Here is an 11,369-nt window from a genome sequence, read left to right as displayed (position 1 = left end):
CGTGTGTTGTGTCCGCGTTGCTGTAAAATTGGTACCGACCCGCGAACGCCGTGATAAAAGTGTTCCGCCACGCTCTCTCCGGGGCGAGCTGATTTTATTTTATCGGTTTGTGGAGCTAAATTGTTGCATTTCTCTCGCTCTCTCGCACTAGCTCTCTGTTGGGGAACATTGCACCGCCGTCGAAGCTCCCCATCGCGTGTCACCTTGTCCTTGAATCCGGTAGATTAGAAAACACAGCAAAGGTGTCGCCAGATTACACCAGAATCCAGGTGGCCCCAAGACCTTCCTGTGCGTTGACAAGGATTCGCGCTTCCGCTCGAGTGTGTGCTCCAATCTCGGTCGTGTGTTTTTTCAAGAAGATTATTACCCCGTTGAACGACCTGAAATTGTCCAGCCTCGGCCGTGCAATCGCGTGAGGGGGTTTTGTGTACAATCATCGCGTGACACAAACAACAACAACCACCGCAACCAACAGGCCCTCTGTGATGATGGATGGCGATAGTGTGCAATCGATGGGAGACTTTAAACAACAAGTGGCCGCCGTTCCGCCGTACGGATTAAAGCTCAGGTTTGACCATGTCTTCACCGACACCCGCAACCAGAACCTGCGCCCATCGATCCGCCAGCTGCTGCCCATTGTCCCGATGGCGCTCCGGTGAGTTTCAACCGTGGTGTCTACTAATGGTCATTTCCCACCCATTTTAGTCACGGCTAGGCCCGGCGGGGATCGCTGCGAGGCACTCTCGGTGATGAAATCATCATCGCCGAGGGCCACATTGGGCTCCACAAAGCGGGTGGTGGAGAGGGCATAAAAAATTTGAAAAGGAACCTGTCTCGCTGACCGATGCTCTGCTATCTATGGCCTGCAACTTTCGGATGATGGCCGCCCGCCTTTTTTTGTTACTCGGCGCTAACAAATCTATGCTAAGGCCATCGGAGAGAAGAATGCTTTTAACGAGCCTCGCGGATGGTGATAAATGTGAAACATTTGGCTAAACAGAAAGCGTTGCCTTGGGTCGTCGGAACATTGCGTAAATAATATCGCCGAAACTTTTGGTCTCGTGGTGTGGTTTGGGCTTCGTTTCTGTACATTCCACCGTGCAGAAGATTGCCCTCACGTTGTAGTCAGACCGTCTGGCGGCCGGACTTGGAAAAGCGGATGACGACAGTGTGTGGCTGATGTCTGGTTTGTTTGTTTCCATCCTTGGTGCGCACCGGAAGGTCTTGCCACCCGATGGCTGCTGACGGTCAGGATTATCGATTTTCTCTCTCCTCGACAGGCTCAAGAAATCATGTGAATGCGAAACCCAAAATTGTGCAATATCTCGCTGGTGCTTTTGTGCAGATCAGACCCCAGCATCGAGCAAAATCCGGTGGTCCCGTGGCCGTCGGCGGTTGTGTCAAACGGTATAAAACAGATTTTACATTGCGTTACACAAGTCATCGCCCACTTCAAAGCTCCTTTCACCATGACGACGACGACGAGACACGCTCAGGAAATGGCACGCACATCGTCAAATCGCGAAAAAAGGCACACGGCGAAAGGTCCGTGTTTGGTGTTAATAATTTTGTCGATTACGTCCGACAAAGGCTAACCCAATTTCGGTGTTATCTGTTTCGGGGATTGGGCCTAAAGCTTCGGGATGTAATACGGTTCATTAGATAATGTTTGCTGTTTGATTCAATCTCTGCCTAATGGAGAAACATCAATAAATCAGCCTTCAACGCATTCTTCCGCTTTGGTTTTGTTTGTTTATTTATCATTTTTATGGATCGTCTTTTATGCCACACGGGGTGTGTACGACGCATGATGAAGTCGTGGATGTGCGTGGTCCATGTCCGTCCGGTCGGTCCCGGCATCTGAGATATGAAACATGAGCCCCGAGCACCGTGGTTAACGCACTTTCTTTCGCTGGGCAATTATGTGGACCCCAGCTCTTCGAGTCGATCCTTCAAACGGTTCTATCTAAATTGCCGGCGTGGGTTTTCTTTGTTCGGTGGAGGATACATTTACTGATACTATCGTTATGGATCGGCCACTTTGCGTGTGATGTTGAAACGGGCCGGGAAAGGAGAACCCATCAAACGTTTTTATCAACTACGCGACTACCGAGGCGATAACGAGCAAAGTTACGTACTCTTATGTTCCGGGGGTCAACAACAGCGCCTTCACTTATGGTTAATTAACGCCACGAGCGCCGGGAAAGTAGATGCAGGTCAAAGTTGTGCTTCGTTTATGGGTTTTCTCAATTGAGATTCAATTGTTAGGATAGCGGGAACGACTTTCATTGACATTCTGATAGAGCAGTGCCCGGAATATCACATTTCTTGGCCATAGTTTCTAACGGTGGCGAGATCGAAAACAACTTTTCCTGCTCGGCGATGCATTGTTTCAAAACATTTCACTCTCCTTATGGCCGCCCAACTGCACCATGCCCAGTGGGAGGTCCTGTCGAAAGAGTTTGTTTTTTGGTTACAAAATACATCGGATCGGGCAGTTCCTACCGATCGGAGATGACCTTCTCCAGGGGACGCTACTCCAGCCGGGGCCATCTGGCCCCGCTGTGGTGCTTATGATGCCAATGCTCTAAAATATCTTGCCTGCCCCATCATAAGCCGCTGTCGTCGTCGTCGTCGTACTAAATGTAGGGTGTGGCACCCCGGACACGGAAACAAAACACTTCTCAAGTGGTGCTCCCGTCCAACGCGCGCGCGACCGTGGTACGGGCCTCCTGCCACGAGAGCATGGGGCTAAATTTAGGTTTCCGATGCTTCTGTGACTCTCGAGCTCGAGCTTCACCGTCGGTTGGAATCGATTACGCTCGTTGGAGGTCTCGGGAGCGCTTTGGCTTTTGACGATGATGCCATATCGCTACCGTATGCAGACAAGTTGCACCGCACCGACTGAGTGGACCACCACCAAACGCCACAGCATCCGGCCAGAAATTGAGCAGTAAACATACCGCCCCGCCCCATCCGGGCTGGGCGGATCAAATATTGATCATTGCGGCGATCGTACCGCAAGGCCGACAGTAGCCGGAAACGCGGCGGCGTGTCCACCGAGTCCAATCGGAGGTTGAAACCTGCCAATCAAAAACCCGGCCCGGCCACGAATTGTTTACTTTCAAAACGGACCGCCAGATCGGCCCCAGGGGGTCCGCTGTTCCATAAATCAGAGAAAGATACCATAAATAACAATCGCCCGAAGTGGGTCTAAATGGCGAAATAGTATCACTTCCAATCAAATATGAATGCGGCCAGCGTGGCATGGTGTATCCAGGGGTGGGAACGAGAGCAAGAAAGAAATGGAAACTCGAGAAACTCTGGCCGGTGTCGGGTTTCACGGGCCGGCGGTTCTCGGCAGATGGAGACTGATTGGATGTGACTCGCGGCACAGTCACTCTCCAACAATCCATTGACCCGTGCCCGTTTTGGGGCACACGGTTTGACATCGGATACATCAGCTTAATTGAATATTTTACGCCACCAACAATCGGCAACTTTCTTACAACCTTTCGTGGGTTCTTAAAATAATCCCGAGCCCGATCGTAGCTGTGCCGCGCGAACTGTGCTTTGGTGGCTTAAATTAAATTCACAGTTAATTGAAAATTGCTTGAGTCAACAACATGGCTGTCACGAAATGAGTCCCGCCAGATGGGAAACGCGTTCCCAATTTAATGCTCCACCGAATGCTCATTCGGTTTGGGCCGTTTAATTGACACCCGAGTGTTTCTGGGGCGTTTTTTTCTCTTGGCTCTTTCCCCCGTAAGGCGCTACGCAAATCAGAACTCCGTCACCTGTTAATAATTGGTGGACATCGAAAAAGGAACTAACCCGTCTAATTCTCTCTCTCGGTCTGTCTGTCTGTCTGTCTTGTAGGTATATTCCGTACTACTGGAAGGTATCGCGAGAAGGGCGCCAGGTGCTGATGGACTACCTGTACACGGAGAACGCGAAGCAGATCTACGGAGCCCCGCTCGGTGGCATCGGGGCCGGCACCATCGGCCGTGGGTTCGCCGGCGAGTTCTGCCGCTATCAGCTCCGGCCCGGACTGTACGAGTACAACACCGTGCACGCCAACCAGTTCATCGTGACCATTAAGGACGAAGCTGGCGCCACCATATTCCAGAGTCTGCTGTCGACCTACAGGTGAGAGTGCAGGGCTACGGGGTCGCCGGGCCGCGTTACACCGCCGCCCATCATCATCATCATCATCATCACCGTCGCCGTTTAGCTATTTTGGTTTGGTTTGGCGCTGACCCGCTGGGGCCTGGCGCGCCGTAAATGTGTGTTGATTGCATGCTACCGCCCGGTTCCAGTCCGTCCAGTCGTGCATGTTTGATAAGTGTGTCCAATGGAGCCCGATTTTTCCGATTCCTTAATCGGAAAATATAATTTTTAAACATACTAACGGAACCGAGCTATCGAATTGGTCAAACTTGGTGTGCGCTTTAGAAAATTGACTTTTCCAAGTAACATTTAACGAAAACACACCCCACCGATGGATTAGATTCATGGATCCCATCGAATGTCATTAGTTTTACGAAACATTCTCACTTCTAACTTCCGGCCATTCTACACACTTTTCTACGCGAACACTTTTCGTTTCGGAAAATTTACGGCATTTTGAATGTAATTTCATTCCGTGACCAGACCAATCGTACGCCGTCGGGGATGGATCCGGTCGGGTTGGGCACAGGTGGCCCCGTTGCCACAAAACCATCGTCGCCTGCCAAAGCCAAAGGCGTACCCGTTAGTGTGTGTTTTCGCCGCCCTGTAGACCCCACTCGGCGGCGGCGGCTAATTGAATATCCTTTTGCTTCGGCTGCTACGAGTAGTAGGCTGGTGTTGCGGGTCTGCGGCTGCCAAAGGTTGGCAAGTGGCCATCCAGCCGGGGGGATTTTCGTTTTTTTTCTACTCCTTCGCCCAGCCGAACCGAGCCAGGATGCAAAAATACACCGAACGGGTGGTTCTACGTGGCCCGTTCAACTTTTTGCGTCGGCATCGGGATCTTTGATGTGTGTGTGTTGGTGGTGACGTAAGGCTCGGTGTGCCGTCTGCGAATCGTGTCGTCGTGGATGTCGTTTTGTGTCTGGCAGCATGGTTGACTGAGATTTGTCGAAAACACCGCCACCGTTGGCGGCAGACATTGGTGCTGAAGACAAATACATTGCTCGAGCTTGCCAGGATCCTGGGGTGGCCGAATATGTTTTGACTGTCGAATTGGTGACCTTTGCGGAAAACAATGTTACAAACATATGAATGGATCGCCAATTTCCGTAGCATCCTGCCAGGCATGGCATGCTTTTCCGTTCCGTACGATTTCCGATGCTTTTGCGCTGATGTGTGGGGTTCTGTTTTATAACCGTCATCAATCTGTTTACGACGGCCATCTTTTTATTGGTTTGGCCATCATCCTTTTGCTGTTGTAACAGTGATAAGTAAACATTATCGGCGCGGACTGATTTATTTTTCTGTCCTCTGCAGGAAGCAGCGGAGTGTTTCCGTTGCCTCCGAAGTTCCGAACGTACATTTGCTGATGACGCTGTAAGCCGATTTTCCGCATTCAGCGTGATTTCTCATCCCTCTATGGGCTTGGTCCTTTTTTGTGGGAATTTAAACGCGGACTCCCCTCAACCGAACAAATCATACAAATCCCGCTCTGCAGGGCAGTTTAAATGTATTTCAATGGTTCGCAACGCCCAAAGTGGGCCGAAGTAGTACCTCTTAATGTACTTTAACGGTGCCGCTCTTTAAAGGGTTGGTGGCCCTCACCGTCGGTTGCATTCGGGAGCACTGCATTCATTTAATTCGCCTTTGTTTCACGGGTTTCCCGCCTTCCGTTTTCCACTCCGATTAATTTTTCCGAACAATCGTCCTTTCGCTTTCTGCACTGTGCAGATTACCCCGACGGACGTGCAACCCCCGGGACAATGCAACGCGCTTAGCTGGAAGCCGGCCTCTCTCTCTCTCTCTGGGATGGTGAATTGGATTGCGATTGCGTTACTGGCTGGCGGCGATTCCGTACTCGCTCTCCACTGTTGCCAGCCAGTCTGGCCGATTCCTCGCCTCCCCCGAACCCCGGACGCCCCTCAGGAGGGAGCCCCATTAACGGTGCACCATCGATTGCGTGCGGCCGGAGGCGGGTGGCAATGGCGGTCGCTTTTTCTTTTGTTTCCTTCTCTACTTTGCGCGGTGCTCTCTTTCTACTTCCATTGCCTGCCGGCGAATGCATTGTGCCGCGCACCGTTCCGACCTCGGCACGATTGTGTCACGGGAGTGTGTGGTCTGGAGCGAAAAACACGGCACTTGAAGACATTTTGGAACTTGGAACTAACCTCATTCACTGGACTGGAGTGGTGGGGCCCGATCGCGAAGGAGAGAGCCCTGTCGTCGTCCTCGATGTGTGTCCTCGTTGGTGAAAGGAGAAAATCGATCGATCGTTTGGCGAACGGTTTGTCTCCCAATCTACCGCGCACCGCTAAAATACTTCGGCGTACCGGTGTCATCGATATTGGGATCGTTTTTTTTAACCCGTCGGTGTGTCGTTCCATAAATAACCTAACAACTCATCTTTCGTGGAACCCACACGCCCCTAAGGTGGCCATTCGGAAGTCGTGCCTTGAGGTGATGGCGCGTGCTCAAAACCAACGGAAGGTTGCGTTTCATGCCGGTGGCCCATTTGTTGAGGCCGGGGCGGCCCCCAGGCTGGGAAAGGGGTTCGGGATATAAGGTTTCAGTTTTATGTGTTGCGGCCAACGCGCCAACATGAAGTTTTGCGGTTCGAAAGGGTCTAATTGTTTTTACCCCAGCCTTTTTGTGGTTTTACCGCTCGATTTAAGACGGTTGATTTATGTTACTTTAATGGTGTATCTGTTCCCTGACGGTTAATGCATGTCAATCTGTTGTCCAGTTGATGTCGAAAGAAAATTAATGGAGACCGTGAAAATTTCAAATTCCGAATCAGAGACACCTCGCTGGGCACCAGCTACGCCGCGCTAATGAGCATCGATTAACCCATTAGCCGGCATGTTGCACACACACCTTCCTCGCGTCATTATCGCCATCGGATTGCTTCGCTTGTCGAGGTTGGCCGGGGGCCAGCGGCTGGAAGATGGAGTCCAAACAAACATGGCACCGATGCCAAACCCTTCTCGGTCCGAACGGTGTTGAAACCCTCTTAATCACGCCGCTCGCCGCCCGTTATTTGCCGGAGGGGTTATGAGTGCGTGCCAAGTTACGTGAATCGTGCTCTCAAACCCAACGACCCCCACGGTGCCCAGTGACGATCCTCGGTTGGCCACGGATGGTAGAAAACCCAGCAAGATGCGACCCATATCGGTGCAACGAATGCACTTGAGACCGCGAATGGCGTGGCGTAATTTCTAGGGGTGCGCCCTGTTTGCTCTCTGTGTGAGCCTTCGGAAGGATGTTGGGATGTTTGATGCCAATATTTGAAAACCATTTGCTGTGCTCAAGCCCCAGCGGGCCACGGGTCCGATGGCACTCCAGGAGAAATAATTGGAAGCGGAGAACAATTATATTTTTTAAGACAACGGACCTACGGGAAGCGTTGGAACGACCAGAAATGCCGCAAATCCTAATACATAACGGCGTGTGACATTTTTACGGACGAAATAAACCATTTTCGCGTACTGCACGGCGCTACGCTACGAATTTTGCACGCTTCGGTAAGAAAGAGTTATTACCACCCGTCCCGTAACTGTGTTGGCCGTTTTATGGAACCTCCTCGAATGAACGGTGACGGCGCGGTAATGAGCAGAAAAATGCTCCATTTATTGGCCACTCCGTCCTGCCCACCACGAATCTGATGCCGCTTTTGGTATTAGTGGGCAGAATATTACACTGATTTATGCGCTTCTTGCTTTTATGGTGCTTGCTGTGGTTTTTAGTTGCACTCCCTAATTTTGCCGCTTACAGTATAACTCGTTTCATTACATTAACCCACTTATCGTTCGCTTGCGCAAGTGTGACTAACGCTTCTCCGTCTTTACGCTAACCACGCTTTCCAATTTTCCATTCACGATGGCCCTGGCTGCTCTACTAACAAACTTGCTTGACCCTCCACGGAATGTCGATCGCGTCGATCGATCGCGATCTTCGCACATCGCTTTTGCTTACTCGTCACACGCTTAATCCCACGCTTAATCATCACCATCATCATCACCTAACCCTTCGCCGAGCCTCGATCGACCTCGGTCAGCCAGCGGACTAACGAACATTCTTCGACCCGTTCTGGCGCCAAACCGCGTCGTTCCAGTCGCCCGAAGACACCGCTCGGTAGCTGGGAGAGCGGCCTGGACCCGTCACGCTGCTCCTACACGGCACTGTATCCGCGGGCCTGGTCCGAGTACGACCTCAGCGAGTACGGGGTGCGGCTGGTGCAGCGCCAGGTGTCCCCGATCATTCCGCACGACTACAAGGAGAGCTCACTGCCGTGCGGGGTGTTCGTGTGGACGGTCGAGAATGTGTGCGATCGCGATCGGCAGGTAACGATCACGTTCACGTTCCGCAACGGAACCGGCACGAAGAAGCAGGACGCGGAGGGAGCCGCCGAGACGAGTGCGTTCTCGCAGGGATTGGCACGCGGCGTCAGCATCCGGCAGACGATCGCCGATATGCAGTGCACGTACTGCGTGAGCTGCCGCAGCTCGTCGGAGATCAATCTGACGCGCTGCGAGCGGTTCGACCCGAGCGGCAACGGTGAACGCCTGTGGAACGACTTGAAGGAACGTGGCCACCTGTCGGAGCAGTCGGTGGACGAAACCGTGAAAAGTACGAGACGGTCGACGATCGGGAGTCGGCGGTGACAACACACTACTACATCTTTGCTTTACTTTTCCAGCGAAAGATGTGGCCGCCGCGGTCAGTGGACAGATTCTGGTGCAACCGGGCACCACGTCCGAGCTACAGTTTGCCCTCGTCTGGGACATGCCGAAGGTGCACTTTCAGAAGCGCGGCAAAGAGTACTACCGCTACTACACGAAGTACTTCGGCAAGACGGGCGACGCCGGGCCGATGCTGTCGGACTATGCGCTCAGTAACTACGGCAAGTGGGAGCGACTGATCGACGAGTGGCAGCGGCCAATCTTGGAAGATGCGTAAGTGTGTCGCGAGGTTGGCTTCTGGAGCGGCTCCACAGGTGCTACGTTTGTGCCATTTCAGAGATCTGCCCGATTGGTACAAGAGTGCCATCTTCAACGAGCTGTACTTCATAGCGGACGGTGGCAGCGTTTGGTTCACGGCGGACGACTCGGACCTCCCGTACGATGACCCGCGCCTGGCGTACGGCCGTTATTCGTACCTCGAGGGGCATGAGTACCGAATGTATACCACTTACGATGTACATTTTTATGCGTCGCATGCCCTAGCCAGCTTGTGGCCTAATCTGCAGGTGCGTGTGTAACGGGGGTTGCCCTTCCCAGGATGTGTTGTTCATTGCGTTGTGTTTCCGTGGACAGGTGAGCATCCAGTACGACTACAAGGATAGTATAGAGCGCGAAATCAGCGAAGGACGCAAACACCTGTACGATGGGAAAGTCATTCCGAGGAAGATCAAAAATTCCGTTCCGCACGATCTCGGTGATCCGGGTAGGAGCTAACGTGTGGTCAATATGGCGTCATGCGCTCATCAACGCTCATCTCGTTTTTCAGCTGAGGAACCATTCGATCTGATTAACGCCTATCCGATCCACGACGTGTCGGAGTGGCGCGATCTGAACATCAAGTTCATCTTGCAGGTGTACCGTGACTACTACACGCTCAATCACTACGCCCAGCTGAACGCGGAGAACGCCAGCAAGTTCAGCTCGATCGAGTTCATCGACAAGGAAAGCATGTACGATACGTACATCCAGGACAATCGGCACCGGGCGTCCGCGGAGGCTGCGGAGAAGAAGGCGGCCAACCGTAAGTCGGCCTCGATGTACATCAATGAGACGAACGGTAAAGTTTACCTGATGGACGCGATGACGTACCTAAAGGCGATGTATCCCGCCTGCAAGCTGGTGCTGGAGCGGTCGCTCGAGTGGGACAAGGACGACGATGGGCTGATCGAGAATAGCGGGGCCCCCGACCAAACGTACGATAGCTGGGTGATGGATGGCCCGAGTGCGTACTGCGGGGGGCTGTGGCTGGCCAGCTTGCACTGTATGGTGACGATGGCCAGTTTACTCGATCAAACCGAGGACGGCATGCGGTATCAGGCGATCCTCGAGAAGGGTCGAGCGTCGTTCGAGGAAAAACTGTGGAACGGAACGTACTACAAGTTTGACGCGCAGAGTGCCTCGAAGAACAGCATCATGTCGGACCAGCTGTGTGGCCACTGGTATCTGCGCTCGTGTGGCTTCGACTATGACGTGTTCCCGAAGGAGAACGTCCGGCTGGCGATGCGCACGATCTATGAGAATAACGTGATGCGCTTCTGTGGTGGCAATCTTGGCGCTGTGAACGGCTACGTGCCGAGCGCGCAACCGAACAAGGAGGGCCGACCGGATGTGTCCACCATTCAGGGCGAGGAGGTGTGGACGGGTGTAACGTATGCGTTGGCCGCGACCATGATCCACGAGGGGATGTTCGAGGAAGCGTTCCAGACGGCCGGGGGCCTGTACCGCTCGCTGTCGGAGAAGATTGGGATGAACTTTGAGACGCCCGAGGCGGTCTATGCCGAACGGCACTACCGGGCGATTGGGTACATGCGACCGCTAAGTATATGGTCCATGCAGATGGCGTGGGAATTGCGGAAGCTTCGTCGTGACTAAACTGAGACGCGTGGTTTTTTGGCGGTGATGAGGTGTTTCTCAAGAGCAGGTTTCTCTAGTGCTGCCGAAGGCGGCAGTGGCGGGACGTAGGAGCTGCATTTAGCTGGGTATATTCTCGGAGAACAAACGCGCGACGCTGCTCGTTACAAAACATAACATGCTTAGCTTTGGCGGCCTTCCGGTAATAGTAGTGTCTGCAAGGGACGCGGACGCGCCGATCATACGGAGAGATACTTTCCACCGCTGGTGATAACTTCACAGTACACGCAGGGCAGGGTAACGATTAAAACTTTTTCGGACACTGCCTTTTTTACGTTTCGTACACACTATCGGTTCTGGGTTAGGGACGTATGTCGTAAATGTTGACAATATTTTGAAAGGCTCACTACAAACAGTACCACTCCGTCGGTTGCAAGTCTCTAGTCATTAGTCAATCGTGAGTGTCTCCGTTAGAGCACCATGGAACGTATGGGACAATCGATGCGAGCGTTCTTTAAGTCCTTCATTAACAGTATCGTAGCGTGCGCTTGTAACTGCCAGCATCTGGTCCGACGGGGAAGGGCTTTGCGCCGCGATGAATCGGAAAGA

The 11,369-nt window shown here is 52.8% G+C and overlaps 1 protein-coding gene across 2 annotated transcripts; it reads left to right on the top strand.

The window, feature by feature from the left end:
- The first annotated feature begins 382 nt into the window (after positions 1 to 382).
- LOC128269708 (non-lysosomal glucosylceramidase) lies at positions 383 to 10,793 on the top strand. Of its 2 annotated transcripts, none has more exons than XM_053007100.1 (7): positions 383 to 655; positions 3,880 to 4,149; positions 8,282 to 8,796; positions 8,867 to 9,122; positions 9,187 to 9,415; positions 9,483 to 9,612; positions 9,676 to 10,793. In XM_053007100.1, the coding sequence occupies exons 1-7, from the start codon at positions 486 to 488 to the stop codon at positions 10,779 to 10,781; spliced, it is 2,676 nt and encodes an 891-aa protein (XP_052863060.1). In that variant the 5' UTR covers positions 383 to 485; the 3' UTR covers positions 10,782 to 10,793. The 2 variants fall into 2 exon arrangements, with proteins under 2 accessions (XP_052863060.1, XP_052863059.1); XM_053007099.1 differs by having other exon boundaries at positions 8,225 to 8,796.
- The last annotated feature ends 576 nt before the right edge of the window (positions 10,794 to 11,369 follow it).

Source organism: Anopheles cruzii, chromosome 3, assembly GCF_943734635.1.
Source record: "Anopheles cruzii chromosome 3, idAnoCruzAS_RS32_06, whole genome shotgun sequence".
In the NCBI taxonomy this organism is placed as follows: domain Eukaryota; kingdom Metazoa; phylum Arthropoda; class Insecta; order Diptera; family Culicidae; genus Anopheles; species Anopheles cruzii.
This window is presented reverse-complemented; position numbering and strand designations above follow the sequence as displayed.

What these genes read in the sequence shown, in the direction of transcription:
- LOC128269708 (XM_053007099.1), top strand. Translation starts at nt 486, where the DNA reads ATGATGGATGGCGATAGTGTGCAATCGATGGGAGACTTTAAACAACAA. An exon ending in AGTCTGCTGTCGACCTACAG is followed by an intron (nt 4,150 to 8,224) that starts GTGAGAGTGCAG and finishes GACCTCGGTCAG; the next exon opens with CCAGCGGACTAACGAACATT. An exon ending in GCACGATCTCGGTGATCCGG is followed by an intron (nt 9,613 to 9,675) that starts GTAGGAGCTAAC and finishes CTCGTTTTTCAG; the next exon opens with CTGAGGAACCATTCGATCTG.